The sequence below is a fragment of the Zootermopsis nevadensis genome, unplaced genomic scaffold (assembly GCF_977971745.1).
Source record: "Zootermopsis nevadensis isolate Lab colony 2312 unplaced genomic scaffold, Znev_1.0 Znev_ptg000003l, whole genome shotgun sequence".
NCBI lineage: Eukaryota > Metazoa > Arthropoda > Insecta > Blattodea > Termopsidae > Zootermopsis > Zootermopsis nevadensis.
Genome location: NW_028259135.1, coordinates 16756405 through 16773692, shown reverse-complemented (window position 1 = coordinate 16773692; position 17288 = coordinate 16756405). Strand labels below are relative to the sequence as shown.

Below are 17288 nucleotides of genomic sequence, written 5' to 3'. Positions count from 1 at the left end.
AAGGCCTCTACCTGTACACAAGACAGCACAACACAGAAAGACATTGACAAACATCCGTGCCTTGAGTGGGATTGGAACCCACGGTCCCAGTTTCCAAGCACATAAGGCCCACACCTCAGACCACACGCTCAGAGACTGGCACACATTATAATATAAAACTTAATTATAACAAATACGAGTTCCAAGTACAAAAGAGAGATAAGAGTTTATAAGTGTTGCTCCTGGCAAATAAACCACCTTCTTGATAAACATTACCAACACACCTCACTACTTGCATATACATTTTATAAATGGAATAAATTTCAACATAACTTACCACAGCAAGAGGTGCTGAAGATACCTGCCTACAGCTCTTATGCATCGCCCAGAAGATTTCAGGATATCCACCATAGTTCAGCTTGTGGAATTCACGTAACACACATTTTATCTTAAGTTCATCCTATAGATGAAGACTATTTTCAGTTTGACTTTCAAAACAATCCACTAGTACAAATCACAAAGAATTATCATACTGAAAGTCCATTACAATGCAACATGTAACACTTCCTGAATAACACTTACAGGTTTTAGTCTGAGAAACCAGCATATCACATGGGAATACTATTAGCATGCCTTGAGAAACAACCATTCACTGATACACATTTCATCACAATAACAATTTACACATGAACACCACAAAACTATTGTCATGAGAGCGACATTTTATAAATATTTCCTACATATATAATTGGTTCTCAGGGTGGTAAGTAGGAGGATAGCTCTCTTCTTGGTTGTAGTACCATTCAGTCTGGTAGAAGTTTACTAACATTTCAGAGGAACTTGTATTGAATTATTATGACTTATTCCACATCCTATTGTCATCTGACTAACTTAGGGATCCAAGGAATGTAACATATATGAATGCATGAATGAAGCACATTCCTCAAATGAGAGAAATATATGTCATATGGAATAAATATTCTGGATAAATTCAACAGACAGAAAAAAACATTTTATGTCCAAAAAAACTACTAGAATAATGGCAGACATTAATGGAACCCTTCTTGTAGGGAATTATTAACATTCTCTCAATAGGCAGTGAATTCTTATTTTCATCATTATCATTTGTTGTGTACAACACGAAAAATTTTCAAACTGAAATGTACACAATATAAATACAAGATGCAGACATAACCTTCATGTGCCAAACAGTAACCTCAGCAAAAATCAAAAAAGGAGTTTACTATACTGGAATTAAATTATTCAATAATCTTCCTCCAAACATAACAAGTTTAAATCACAACATAAAAAGTATTTAAGCCAGCACTGAAAGACTATCTCTTATCTCACTCGTAATTATCAATTATTATAAATTCATATAATAATGGTGAAGATTACTTTATTGTATTATATCAGATATGTCTGCAAATAGCTGTTGAAACTTTGTATTTAATTTGGTGTATTGTTTTTGTATTATGACATATTCTCCATCCTTGGCTTAGGCGTATGAAGGACCTATGGAGTGTAAATAAATTATATTCTATGCATACTTGATGATTTACTTTAACCTTCTGAAGCCGAAGCTTGTCTTACTTAAATTTAGTCTAAAACACATCACTTCTCAACTTCAAAGACAATTGGTTAATGCCGTTTAACGAAACAATCCCATAAGTTCGATGTATTCTAAGTTCGAACATTCATCGCCCTGATGATGGAGGCGACAAGGGCCTCTAAAACATCAGCAAACTTCTACCAGACTACACAGCGATACAACCCAGAAGACCGACCGCCATGAAAACAAATCCTGGCGCCTGATGATGGAGGCAGTAAACACCTCTGAAACGTCAGTAACTTCTAACAGATTACATAATTAAACAACCCTAAAACTATTTCTATACTCGTCGCCGCGAAAACCTGAAATCTCATTAAATAATCCCTGTGAACTTCACGTAATAAGAAACCAATAAGAAAAATATGCACTGTTATTGACCCTTAAAGCAGGCAGCCATTGGGCTTTAACGGGTCAAACCAACGGCATAAAACGAGAACAGAGATGCAGTATCATTTACGAAAGTTGTCGCCAAGAATAACCTCGTTACAGATAAGGCGGTAGTCGAGCACAGTGACGTAATTTACTGGAGTATCGAAACTTTCGAGAATAGTGGCATTCGGTCCATTTCAGAAAACCTCAGTTCCGCTTCGAGCTTAGAGCTGCGTTTTCGCAGGGCATAAAGGAATTAGGAGCATAGAGGCAAAACGTAGACAAGCTGTTAGCAACCATGAGTGATACAATATATGCAATAACCTCCGAATATTTTTTGTTGCGTGTTGGGCGTATGTACTGCTGCCGATAGTTGGCAGAGCAACTTCCCAGGCTTTGACACTAAACAGTGATATTCTAGACATCCAAGTTGAACCTCTTTGTTAATTACACTCGAAAGATCACCACCAGCACAAATTTCCTTAACACCTTACCTTATTAAAATGTAGCCCCATCCACACGTTTTTTCCACATCAGGTTTTATACTACGTGCTACATGTCCAACACCATTTAACTCATCTTGACTTTGTAAGAATATCACTACTCACAATTCTGTAGGGCACATAATGAAACAGGATCAGAGGTTGCTAATAGGAAATACAAACAAAAGAAAATCTTATTGCCATAATTCTGTATTCTTTTTTCATGTTTTTTTTTATATTCTCTTACAGTTTCACTATATACAGCTTGGTTATGTACAAAAGGTCAAGTAAGAATACTTCATCATTTAATCTTATCTTTATTTTTTCACCCTGCTTTGTTTTGGAACATAAATACGGAGTACAATTGTAAGCCTTTTCTCATTTTAAAGCACTGTTCAATTTGCTGATCAGTGTTAACAATATTGAATTTATCTTTCTTATCTTTCATTATTTCTTTACAGTTCCTATTTATATATAAAAAAAGATTTCCTAACCCTTACAACAACGTGGGCTGCTGTTTTTTTATTTAAAAACAAACTGATTCACTCAGCTCTTGCAATACTCCGCATAGCACCCTTGTTTTTTTACATGGCAATTGTGACATTACATATTTATATACCTTCACTAACTCTGAAGCATTCCACTTCATAATTATAATTGTAATAATCATAAAAAACACATTTAAAAATACTTTAACAGCACCTAATAAAGACTACAGCTCTTTTATAATATAAGCGTATTTTGATATAATAATAATAATAATAATAATCTATAAAACCTACCACATTGAACAATAAATGCTTTGGGAGAATGATTTTGTTATGAAATAGAAAACTAAAAGCGTAAAACATTTCAAAGGAGATACTTTAGGTCTCCGTTAGAGAGAACAGTGTACAGATGTCATATCAACTAGCACAGATGACCTAAAAATGTAAATTTAGAAAAATACTTAAACTCTAGAAAACAATATATCACATTTCTCTGTACCACACACATCCAGACATCCACGTATGTTTCTATTCCAAAGAAACAAAGCAACATGCATACTACTACTATAGTCATTCTTGAGAACGTGAAGAGGGGAAAGAGTCGGCTAATGGAAAAGTAAGCAATGTGTTAGTCAAACTGAACTAAAAAATATATCTGCATTATGTATCATGTATGGTACATAATATTCCTATATGGTCCTCCTACACAAGCAGCTGTTACCAAGTGGTTACTTCTGACAGAAAGTAAACCAGTCACTGCAGTGTTCAAAGTGATACTATTAATGAAGCCCATCTACAATGTACGTACCCACTACTTACTTTCTTCTTCACAAGGCAATGTATGTTTATCAAAAGTAAACTCTTTCTATATACACATTGAATAAAAATAACCACTGAAACAACTCAAAAAGCCATTCACTTATTGCATACATGGGTGAATTGGAAGTCTCTAATCCGCTTCCTATTTACCTAGCTGAAGAAGTTACATAATAAATGTAATAATATGTGTGTTATAGTACCTCCAGACACACTGACGTACGGCAAACACACAATAATGCATTATCATAAATAGTTACAAGAATAAAATATGTGTATCAAGAGATTCTAGATATCTGTTATTCAACTTTAAAAAGTTGAGGATCGGATTCAATAACCTAATGTACTCTCCAGGCATATCCATTGTAAATAGGCTACATTTACTTTAGTACCCCAAAATGATTTCTCCAGACAATGTAATCCGTCTCCTTGCCTCCATCTCTTTTATTCTACACAGCAGATAACAGGCAGAGCTGAGATTCGACATACTTCAATATTTCTCGCGTCATATTTTCCGTACCTCGCCCAAAGGAATTTTCAGGGGCTCTTAAAATGCCTCTTTTTTGTATTTAACCTGTGTAATTACTGTAAATTCTGCACAGATAGAAATGTTGTACTGATTCATGCTCTTTTTTTAATTTTTTTAACTTGTTTTTTTAAGAAGGCAAAATGTATTTAGCACAATTAATGGTTTTTATATCCACAAGCATTTAAACTCTGTACATACTGTGTTAAATGACCAGGTACTTCTCAAGTTATTACAATACAACAGGCAAAATTGAACTGACATATACAAGTCCCCCCCTCCCATAACTAGCAACATATATATACATGCATACAGTAGCATCAGGTGACAGCAGCAAAAGAAGTATGACCTACCTAAATTGCAAAAACTACAGGTTATTCATTGCATACATCATTACATTTGTATTTTTAGATTAATGCATGACAAGAATTTGAAAGAAATAGTTTGTAAAAACTTTGGTGAAGAATAGTTTTCATTTTATTATGTCATGACTCAGTCTTCTCAAAATTCTCATTTCCTGCAACACTTGTGGGAAATTATTATCAGTGAAATGGTGTTTATGTAAAAAAAAAACATGCTTTAGAGTGGAAAGCTAAAGATTGTGTTCTATTTGGATCAGACAGTTTATCAATACCAGATACGAGATGTCACTGCAATATTTAATATTCCGCATATTTGGTTTAATGTAACAAATGTTCAAGTAGGGGGCAAATTTATCCCCCACCTCCATCATGTTCATAAAATTTAAATTTGCACAATGAACTCTTCTTGGGATGCAGAGAAAACTTCTTTTTACATGTTTATCGTTGCTATCTTTATACAGCACAAAAATTCTTCTCCATGGCTTACACTTAATAACACTTCACTAAATTTTAGGTTGATTATCCCATCTTCAGGTGTTCTTTGTTCAACTCGCAAGCACTTCCACACTTGCATATGCTGGGTAGTGGTGCATCTGAAATAGGGCTGCAAACCATTATCCAGGATACGCAAAAATGTATTACTGCATGAAAAATAAACAAGGAACACATGAAGATGAGTTCATCAGCCCAAAACATGTAGTGATGAGTATGTCGTACCAATGGTTTTGTTCACAAAACTAAAATTTCTTGTTTTTTTCTTCAGAAGGTACAAAAATTAGAGGTTTCAATAAATATATATTCATATTTCTAACAAATGTCTAATATTCTACCATTTTGTTCTTTATGTCACCCAGTCTTTTGCAGCAAGTAACATCTCTGCGCAGATACTTCTATTTTCGATAAAGAAAACACCATCTTCTTTAAAAATGGGAAAGAACTTCATCTGACGTGACATAACAACCTGAAAACATCTTACCAATAATTATCATGAGATATTAAAACATACCAACACACTGGGTATACAATATGATGAAATACAAATACCTGGTATCAGTTACGGTGACAGAATTATAGAATAGAATCTAAAATATAATAAATTCATTCATTCCAAATCCTGCATGATGAATAAAAGACAAAATTCTGCTTTTATTTTTTGCATATAAGTAACAATTATAATAAAATCAATAGTAATTTTGAGACATTAACATTGCACAGGTTTAATGTAATTAATTTTTATACTGCAAAATGTGATATTTAGAAAAGTAAGACCAAGGATCACAGCATTCCATATATAACATTTCTCATTTGATGTGCTACAGCACTGTGCCCTATGCTGTAATTCTCATGTATATATCAAAATGTTGCTGCATGCAGAATTGTTCTATAGTTGTAAAATTTGGAATTATAAATACACCCTATTATAGAAAAGAATGTATAAAAACATTTTTATACACTGAATATATTTGTTTTCTTAAGGAGCATAAAATAGATAAAATAATTAAGGTTATGATCTATTCTTAGAAGAACATACATAGTATATACTATGTATATACTAAGTATGAATGTGTGATCTTTACAATAAAAATTATTCATTTACTGTAGCATAACAGTTTATACTTATATATGTATTAAGAAGGAAAGGTGGGGAAAAATAAATTAAAATTAATCTTCAAAAGACTTTTCTACAACTAACCATACCATTTTGGTATTCTAACAAACCCACAAAACACCCACTATAAAAAATTGATTGCAATAAACAAGCCCTGTAGAAATCACTAGGCTCAAAATATTCTGATATTAAGTTAGTGCATTTACAATTAAAGTTGCTTTGTAAAACCAACTGTATTTTTCTGGTGGGAAAAGTTGCATGTCTGTACTACATGCATACTGCTCGTGGCAAACAAGTATCCACTAAATAAAACATCATTCCATTTTGAATTGTTAAGTATCACTAATATTTATCCAAACATACAAAATCTCTAATAATGAAGTAACACTAAAATATTTTAAGTGTTCATTTCTGATAAAATAATACATAAAACAATAACCAAATTGCACAGGGATGTTACAAAAACATGTTATATTTCTATTTCATGTAACTCTTCTGTATAGATCCCTTTACCTTAGTTTGATCATAATTATTTCAATATCATAACTCATTCTCATTTAATATAACAAACAAATGAAGCCATAACATACAAGAAATACTGTACTATTTGGATAAATACTTTTTTCATAAGTTTTTCAAAGGCTCTAAGCATCTCTACATAAATTATGGGTGAAGATCCAGTCATCATACATATTCTTCTCTTCTGGACAGATACAAATTTAGTTGGAGAAATATGGTTGTGCATTTTGTCAATATGTAATTAAGATTATTAAATACCCATCAAAATAATGTGGTATATTTATTGAAAAATAAACTTTGCATCTGAAAGTATACATTTACTATAGTAAACTGAATAATCCTTATAAGCTTGTTAGAAAATACCACAAAATGAAATTATGAGCCAGCTTATAATTTTTATGTGGTGTACCAATCAGTGTGGTGTATTAACAAGAGACTGCAAAAGGATAAGCATCAAAATGTGGATGTCATATTAGAATTCAATATAATATCCTGAACAATAGAACAGAAGAGCAATGAAGTTCCAGGACATTCCAATACTGTCACTAACGAGATATGGTGATGCACTCCGTACTTCTGGTACTGCAGTACTGGAACGATTTCATTATTTAAACACAGGCATAATTGGGGAATTGAAGTATGTGTGTTTTTTAATAGCATTAGCATATGCATATGTAACTCTCACTCACTCACTCTCTCTCTCTCTCTGCAAAGATTAAAACATAATAGTCATAAATATACCAAGTTTTTGATAGGGCATACATACTAATGAAAGCAAACCAAAAGTTTAAAACCATAGCCGAGAACTGTCACTATATACACAACCTAATTCCCCAAATAACTGAATGTCCACTTGATACATGAGAAAACCTCATTTTACTTCATGGCATTTCAATGGAACTATCATTCTTTCCCATGTCTCTCTTGTCATATATTTGTATGTGTTTATTATTTAATTTAGTAACAATTCATTGTAATATTAAATTTAATAGAGGTGTACACACATCCTGTTAGAAACACAAAGAAGTTTGGAAGCAGAAGCTGTTTCATAATATATTCACTAACAGGTACTTTGCTTTCCAACTAACCCTTCAACTCGGCCACTCTTAGAAGAACACCAACTTCTGCACTATTACATGATAAAGAAATGAATGGTGACAGATTAATCAATTATTCAAGAAATCATTTAAGGTAGGTGCATACACCATACGGCAACAGAAGATAAAAGTACAAGCTCAAAGTGCTTAAAGCATACTGCTGTATTACCAGAGTCAGATATGGTAGGCTGGACAGAACACCAGTATGGAAGCAGGTATTACAATGACTGTGTTAATTTACATTTCACGCAACAAACAACTCAAGTCATGCAGTTTTTCAAATAAGTATATATATATAAATTTTAATATTTCGTGTTCATGAACGAACGTAAGAAGTCAGCTTCTAGGTTATGATTCAAATACCTGCTCCTGATGGCAACAGAACCAGAGTGCCCCCGCAAGGCAAATACAGAATTACCTGACTACAAAGCAATTTCATGAATTTCAAGATATTATATGAATATTCTGGCTCAAAGGCTTTAATTTGAAAGAGTCAGATTCTTTTCATTGTAAATTTTATTAAAAATTCAGATATTAAAATAAAACAAAATTTAAAGTTGAATATTGTTATCCTGAGGCTAAATACAACACCAAACATTTATTTGGGCTGTAGTACAAAACTGACTCTAACAATACATGAATTATTGTGAAGAAAATTATTATTCGCACATAATCCTAAATTATCATCATTAATAAAATCATAACAGTAGTTGTTATATGAAGGCAAAATTATTACAGAATCCAGCATCAAATGCTGTAACAATATTAGGCACACATAATGCTACTGAACAGAGTGTGTGCTTCAGGCAGAATGAAACACAGATGAGTGAATTGAGATTTAAAATATGGCTGGTCAATTGATTAACGTTTTGGTTACTGTTGGTGCTGTTTCAATTGCGGAAGTCACATTTCACCGAATTAAATGAGAAGATTATCATGAATCGTGAGAGTTAACCAAGATCTATTTCAAAGTACTGTCCATGATCTGTTTGGGAAGATGAACTGGATCAATTTTATTTCTAACAGTATGTTACAAATGTGTGCATCATTTGAGACAGTTGTAAATTTAAACAACGCCTGGTTCAATAGTCAGTTGACTGGTTGTAGGATCATAGTATCCAGCGAGATAGTAGATGTCATTGTTGTCATACACTGTTGAGTAACGCTGTGGTTCAGAACCCAGTCGACCTGTGTACCCCTCCAGCGGTAGTACTTCACATTTGTGGGAGATCGTTTGCACATCATTTTCATCAACATGTGGAGACTCAAAGAGTGCCCCCTAGGTATAAAACAATTAGCATATTAGAATATTTGGTTTCTTGTTACCATATATTTTCACTGAAAATCTTATATAAAGTAACTTTCATACTTTCTGTAACTATTCTATTATTGCTATTACTTAAACACATACAAGAACTATGAAATACAACTGTATTTGACAGCTTTCATTGGTGCTCATATATGTAAATTCTCCTAGCTCTTATCCAAGATCAATGATGATACCAAAGATGAAGATAAGTACCTGAGTATAGGAAGATTCGAAGCCCTGTGACTACTGCTGTATTGCAGCATAAACTCTTTTGAGGTTTTCATGGCAGTGAGTCTGAAGATGGCTGTCTTCTGCATCGTCGTGCTGTGTAGTCTGGTAGAAGTCATTACATGGTGCAACAGCCCAGAAGACAGCCATCTTCATAAATTCTTTCTTTAAAATTAATACTGAAATAACCATCAGCTACAACTCATATTAGTTATATCTTACAATTCCATATTGCTGTATTTTGTGTAATACAGTAGTAGAATTAATTATATATATCCAATGTTAAATTTAATATAAAATTCTGAATAATTAGTACAAAGGTATGGAAACTATTTCTAATTCTATTATTCCGCAGTCTCTCATACAATTTTCATCTTTAACAGCGACATATCATAACTTATGCCTTTGGTGCTCTGTTTAGCACAGCATGTGTACAGTATCTCACAAATTACTATAAACTGAGTACGTGAACAAAGAGTATGTTATTAAAGACAGCACTTTGAATGAATAATGTTGCTGATCTCATCATAACAAAGCTACATGCCCCAACGTTTGGTCATTAGAAAGAAAAGTTTGTGTGGTATTTGAGAAAAGCACGGTATATTTATGGACAAACATGGAACAATCAGATGAAATGACTTACCGGGTACTGCAGTTGTGCAGGGCAGCCATTAGTCTCCTCTGGATGGTAAAACCATTTGACACGAACCACCATGTTAGTACCCCAAGATTCCCACATGGACTCAATGCGACCGATGTACGGTCGATCAGGTCGTCCAGTCGACAAGAAAACAGCACAATCGCCCACCTGTACAGCATAAATAAAATATAAAAAATATATATACAACTATATAATGATAGTTTCACTGATACTTGTTCAAAAGTCAGTATAAGTACACTAAAACATTACTAAGCAAAACAAAAGTTACTGAAATAACTGCACTTACAACTACAAGGAATAATTGGTCCATTCACAGAATACAGACAAACTAATTTTCAACTACAATGTACTTAATATACATGTACAAGTTACTACTCACCCTAATAGTCTCCTTGCCACGTTGAATGGCTTTATAGAATTCCTTTTTACCCCGTCCCTTTGCCCCTGGCCGTTTAAATCCCCGTCCTGACCAGCCCCAAAGCTGTCGAGCTGGCAGAAACGCTGCCATTTTACTTCGGCTCTCTACTGAAGGCTGCCTGTCCCGCCCCTTCTTTGGTTTGACAACTTCTTTTACTTTCTGTATAAAAATAAAGAGAGTAATCACAAATATGTGGCAGTGCAGACAAAGGATACTAGACAAAAATGCATTCAAGTCACACAAGCAAAACATCTTCGGTAGAAAAGCATTTTTTTATGCCCTCAAAATTTCTGAGGACCTTACTGGACCAATTAATTTTTCTGCCTGTTATTCAACAATTGTAATACGCTACAGACTAAACATAAGAATAAAGAAGTTAGTGCAATACACTTAATTTGTTCCGGATGTATCGCAGAACGTATGTGTTGTTTATATAATTTCATTAATTTTATTTCATAATCTTTTAAAATCCCTGGTGCTCCTTGCACTACCTAAATGAAGCCCAACGATCAACCGCACTCTGGGACCTTCTGTTGCAGGAATTATACTTAACTGGTGTTCTAGTAAATACTATCCTGTTTTCCTTGCTATGCATTTTTCACCCACTACCTTACTCTGCTAAAAGCAAAGGTTTCTTATGAAAAAAGTGTGCACTTTGTAACATTTATTTTGAATGAACCACTAGCCCTACAATTTCAACATTTTCTAATTTTCTAAGTACACTTTTCCTTAACTATCAGTTCTATGTCCCGCGCCGTAGCCGCGCGGTCTGAGGCATCATGCTTCGGACCGGCAATACGGAATGCGCGTTGGTTCGAGTCTCGGGGGAGAAGAAATTTTCGCACGAGCTTTCGACCGGTGTATGGGACCGATGCCAACCCCAGCATCGTGAGGTAATTGGGGAGCTACAATGGGTAGCGTAATCCGATCAGGAAAACTATCAATGGCTGGGGATTCGTCGTGCTGACCACACGTCACCCTATATCTGGTTGGATGATCGTTCACCTCTGCTTAGGCATGTGAACGTGAGGCCAGCAGTCAAGCTAGTCGGCTTTGGCTCTCTGGAGTTGTTACGCCACGGATTTAATTTAATTCAATCAGTTCTATAAGTTTCTCTCTCTGTTACCAACAACAAACTCACCTTCACTTTCTTGCTGTCTGCTGTAGAAATGACAGAATTGTCTGCTGGTTTTGGTGGATCTGCTGTTGTATCAGCTGCCACTTCTTGTTCATGTTCAGTTTCACTGTCAGAGTCATCAGCATCTGTTGCAGTTGCTGTTGACTGGATTGTGTTTGCTGTTGCTGCTTGTGCTGTTGTCACTGTTTCTGGGGATTGAGTCGTGACACTTGCGTCTACTGCAGCTTCCTGTTCCGTGGTCAGATGTCTTATTGCTGTCTGCTGGATTTCCAAAATGTCAAGCTGCTCCAGTACTGGAGACAGTCTTGACAGGGCATCACCATCAGCAACACCTACAGCACAGGATTCACTCTAATTATTTACAACACATGACAAAGTGGCAATAGTAATTATCAAAAATAACAGGCAAATGAACCTATAAAGGTAGCATTAAAAAGAAGATTCCTGCCTGCTGCTTACATCTACTGAATGCAGTGTCAATTACTCTGTGGCTAGAGAAGCCAGTCTGGATTTGGGCATGACTGTGATTGGCATTTCATTAAAATGAATTTATAAGTGACCCACTCAACTTTTGCATAACCAATAAGTACAGCAACTTATAAAAACAGATATGTATTAGGGACACAAACATTTAAATTCCCACAAACATCCCATTCTTTCTTTCAATTACAGCACTTCTTTTAATTATGCACAAAAAAGTAAAGTTGATACAATGTATAATTAATAGTGAAGCACAACAGGGTGGAGAGCATGCATCACTGTAAATACATACCTGGTCTTGAGCCTGATTCAGCTGAGGAAGAGCCAGAGCTGGAGTCTTTGGTGTGATTACTGTTGTGATTTCGATGGCGGTGTTTCCGATGTCGCTTATGGTGCCGCTTGTGTCTGCAGTGCTCCTCTCCACCACTACATCGATGTTTTCTCCTATGCTTCTTCAGCCCAACTGTGAGAATGCTCTCGCCTGTTACAGAAGCCAACAGACGCTTCAGTTTCTCCCGTCTCCTCTTCTTCAGACGTTTCCGCTCACGGCCACTACCATTGATACTACTTCGATCACTCACCTGAAACATGATCATATCCAAATGGAAGAGTTCCAAGTGACATACTTCTTTTACAGATTCATTCATGATTAATTTATAGGTTCATTCACAATTAAAAGTTGAAAGTGCACCTATTAGCTTCAACCTGTCAATATGTCTGTCCATTTGTCCACATGTAAGAACCATAAAAGAGCTGAATGGATTTTCATGACATTTAATACAACTAAAATTTGTCGACACATACCAGTTTTGGTTAAAACTGCATTTTACATAAAGACCAAGCAAAATGTGACTTCTGGTTGCAATAAATGTGATAGAATCTTATTGTCTGAGCCATTATCAGCTTCTTGACAATCCTGATCAATAAGTTAATAAATTATGGGTTTTCTAGTATTTTTGGAAAATCATTTACAGAAAGAGAAAATTTTACTCTGTACAGGCAGGATATAACAAACATATTTACTTACCTCAGTCTTTCCTGCTGCATCACTGTCTGTCGGAATTCTGAGAGTCTCAACTGTAGGGCTGAAAGTACTTGTTTTTGTAGTACTCACTGGCCGTGTTGTGCAAGACACCCTGCTGTTGCTTCTGGATGTTGAGCCAGTTTTAGAATTAGGCCTTGCTGGCACCTGCTGCTTTCTCTCAGAACTCTCTGCAGTGTTTCTATCAGCAGCTGATGGAGATTCTTTAGTTTGAGGGACCTATACATACAAGTGCATGTAGTGAGACAGAGTCCAGTTTGGGGTGCAAATACTTTCCAAATGCATTATTTGTAACATTGCATGCCTCACTGGCCTTAATGTTTATATACTGCGGAAACAAATCCAATGCTGCAAAGTTAATCATATTACTGATATACTGTCCAGAGTAAGAAAATATTATTTTTCCTCTTATTTTATTAACTTTTATTGACTGTGCATTGCAGTGTATATAAACAAAATCTCTCCTTTACAAATGTATTTTGTACACTTTGTGCAAATAATTCATATAAATTCTTATCTTTTATATCCAAACAGATATCATAAGGTGAAGAACTTATGAACAGAAGTTAGGAGTCAGAATGATAAACTGATTTATGATTTGTACTAATACTGATTTATTAACAAGAATGCTGTACTTTGTATCTGCAGATTACAGATTCCTCTATTATAGAATACTCTATGATAGACACTATCACCAGACAATACTGCGCCAAAAATTTACTTCAGCTATAGGGCTTAATTCACACAATTAAAGGATAAATGTGGATTTGAAAAAAAAACTTTATTGTAAAATGAACCAGAACAGCATCAGTGAAAGTGATTGCCTGACCACTGCCAAACTCCAAGCAGGGACACAGACTTTTCTCTTTGCCACTGCATTCATAATACCTCTGAAGCCTACACAGCCTGTTATGCAATGGGTAATGTGCATTCTTTTGTATGAATAAGATAAGATACAGTGGGCAATAATTGTCTGTGCATGAATTATTTGTGCACAGAAAGGAGCACTAAATTCAGCCACTGGATCACTGTCCATGCCACATAAGTTGCATTGTCTCTGTTTTCTGCAGAAAGTGGAAGGTCATGTTACAAATGCTTGCTCAGAGCCTGAATCATGTGACACTACTTTTACTAGTTTTCCCCTAACAAACATCATTTGTCACTTAATCTCCATACATTTCACATTACATCATAAGCTGATATTACATGCACATGGTCCCTTTTAAAATAATGCATTTTGACAGTTTCACATGATTTAAAATTAAATCAGAAATTAAAATGTAAACACATTTGTGTACAAATCTACACTTTATTAAATACATGACGCAAAATCATGGTAAAACTTTGTGCTACTGCATCGCACCAGACGTCTTTGCAAGTTTCCTCTATGCTTTAATAATTTGTGACAACTATACAAAGTATTCTGCAAAGTGGGCCATTAAACTTGACAATATAGAAGCTATATGTGCATTGAGAAAAAGTTTGAGAATCACCAGTCTAAAATTTATGGGAAATCTGAAAGTTTCAGAGTTTGCCAGTAAGTTACTTTCCAGACAGATAACCTAACAAACACACCTGTTTCTGTGTAGCTGCTCCACGCTTTACATTATTGTTGTTGTTGTTGTTATTGGTATTTGCTGCTTCAGCACTGGCTCTCCGATCTTTTGAATGACTCTCACAGCTGGCGCCAGAGTTTCTTCGCCGACGCTTCCCCAACATCCATGACGGTTCTGGATCATATTCTGGAATCAAAGAATGGATAACAGTTTCAGTGTTCTTTCTCAACTCTGACTGAATAATCTACTGATTTACTTAATAACTATCTGGCTGACTACCTAATCAAATGACTAAAAGACAAACTGACTTGCTACATAAACGGTGCAAGGATTTTTTAAGCAATTATTGAACTTTATCATCTTCTTCTTCCTTTGCCTCCTCCTGAGAAGTTTCCACCTTAAGTGGATTGTCTAACAACCAAGGTTCTCCATGTACCTCGTATTCCCATGGCTCTGCACTGCATATATTTGAATAAAATCTACCAGTTATACAGATATCTCTTGTTTTTATGGACACTGCAGTTCAACATGTTCACTATTCTACGCCAGAATTTTCTAGTGGTCCCTAGATTGAGACATTACACAAAGATGAAATTATCTTTGTATTCCCCCTCTTTTTATAACCTTGTCTATCTTTGATCTTAACGGCTCCTTAATAGTTTGTGTATTCAGGTCAGCACTCATGAATTACAAGACACCATGCATTTTGGTGTAATGGCAAATGATCCAAACTAATATTTCATTCAGATCTCAAGTGCATCACTGTCTGTCTTCAATGCAGTTTCCTCAGTCTCTCTAGGATGACAGATGGATAGGCCAATACCACTTCCTTCCAAATTCTAACTACTCATTGTTCATTATCATGTTCCCAAGTCATCTGAAATTATACAGCCTCTGAAATTTTGTCATTAGATGTAGTCACTAAATCAATAAATCATCATACTCAAACTGACAAGGTCATACACACTGCCTACTGTGACTTGGCTGAACAATGTCGGCTGTAGAATGAACATGTACGCTCCAAACTAAAAAAAATTAATCCCCTATCTCAAGCTTCTGTCAATGAACAAATGTTTTGTTACTTGACAGTAGTGGTAATACTGGCACTTGCATGTAGTGACTATCCGACAGATCAGGTTAAGATGAAGCATGAAGTCCACGATTAAGAAACCTACCAATAATGGGGTAATCTTTGGGCAAAAGTCGGATGTCATCCAAGTTTATGCGACCACTATCTCCATCATCAAATTCAACATTAACAAAATGCAGATCAAGTTCTGGGTCCGGTGATGATGGTTGTGCCACTGTTCCAGGGTAAAGGCACCTGTACTGCTGACTCCAGTAGGCACACACTCTTGTTCCAGGTGTCAGGTCACTAATATTACTTGGTCGAACTTCCAGTATCTGGAAAGCCAATCATTCCCACTGTTTAGATTCATGTTTTTCAATTTTAAAAACTAGAAAATGAAATTCATTTAGAAATTATCAATAAGTACACAGAAAAGTTAAATAATGTGACTCAAGTGACATGTACCTTAAATTATGCACATGTCAACACCAACTTTATAGCAAAGCTGGAACGTAAGGATAATCTATGGTTTTCCTCCACCTCGCTATTCTGATACTGAATGTCAATAATGGATGCAGATATCCATAATGAATTCATTCTCCCATAATGCTCTATACAAAGACATTCTCCTTATAATCAAGTTTACATATACCTTATGTAATGTAAACTAAATGTTGCATTTTTGAAACAAACCTACACTTATTTTTGTGCCTATAACTAACTAACTAACTAACTAACAAGTTCTTTCTTCTATCCAGATAGAAACTGTGTGAATCCATAACCTTACTTCTACTAACAACAGAACTTTCTTTAAACACAGATATATTGTCTGAATCAAAGAGAGTGGAAGGTCCCAAAGAAAAGCTACCTTTTCTTCCCTTTATTTATTTTTTAACATAAGAAAAAGGACACAGCTGGCTTCCAAAATGGCATGCAACTTTTCATCTTTATTCAGACAGCTAATAATAACCAAAAAATAATTCTCTCTTTAGAGTAATAAACTACTATTATAATTTTATAACCTTTCTCTCTATTGAAACCTCAACTCAAATGTAAACAGAAAATGTGACTTGTTTTTACACAAATGATTTTAAAAATATTTTCTAACCATTCCATCCTTGCCATATAGAAAATATTTCTTTATGCAGCACAATATTATGTTTATAAAACTTACAGCATCCTGAAGAATTCCTTCACGTGAGTAAATATGAGGCCGACTGCCTCTCTCCCCATCAAGAGTGATCCCATATATATCTGGTGCCTGAATTGCAGAGATAGTTCCAGCATAAAAGAGCCCACCCACCACAGTGAGTGCACGTTGCTTCTCAGTGTTCAGGTGCACTTGTGTCAGCTGGCAGGGAGCTGCCAAAGAACAATTTGTCAAATGTAAGCACTCTGCTAAACTATTCTACCACATTTAATAGACTACTGCCCTACGCTTTTCACAGAGATCAACGCACGACTTCAGCTTTTGCATATAAGCAACATCGAATGTTGAGAATTATCCAATCCTTCAGGAAACAATGCA

The 17288-nt window shown here is 35.1% G+C and overlaps 1 protein-coding gene and 1 long non-coding RNA gene across 11 annotated transcripts in view; both read right to left on the bottom strand.

Annotated features, from left to right (window-relative positions):
• LOC147875010 (uncharacterized) overlaps positions 1–2240 on the bottom strand; it is a 69612-nt gene extending 67372 nt beyond the window's left edge. Inside the window, exon 1 of the long non-coding RNA XR_015538061.1 lies at positions 317–2240. This is a non-coding gene — a long non-coding RNA (uncharacterized LOC147875010). The remainder of the gene's footprint in view (positions 1–316) is intronic.
• Positions 2241–2636: 396 nt separating this feature from the next.
• Positions 2637–17288, bottom strand: part of wge (BAH domain and coiled-coil containing protein winged eye) — a 281527-nt gene continuing 266875 nt past the window's right edge. For 9 of the 10 annotated variants that reach the window (XM_087359141.1, XM_087359113.1, XM_087359125.1 and 6 more), the window contains 9 exons: positions 16935–17122; positions 15867–16095; positions 14711–14877; positions 13121–13354; positions 12386–12674; positions 11617–11945; positions 10437–10634; positions 10040–10204; positions 2637–9138 (listed from right to left, as the gene is read on the bottom strand). In XM_087359141.1, coding sequence (XP_087215267.1) covers positions 8926–9138; positions 10040–10204; positions 10437–10634; positions 11617–11945; positions 12386–12674; positions 13121–13354; positions 14711–14877; positions 15867–16095; positions 16935–17122 — 2012 coding nt within the window. In that variant the 3' untranslated portion in view covers positions 2637–8925. The remainder of the gene's footprint in view (positions 9139–10039; positions 10205–10436; positions 10635–11616; positions 11946–12385; positions 12675–13120; positions 13355–14710; positions 14878–15866; positions 16096–16934; positions 17123–17288) is intronic. The other variant, XM_087359128.1, reaches the window with a different exon arrangement.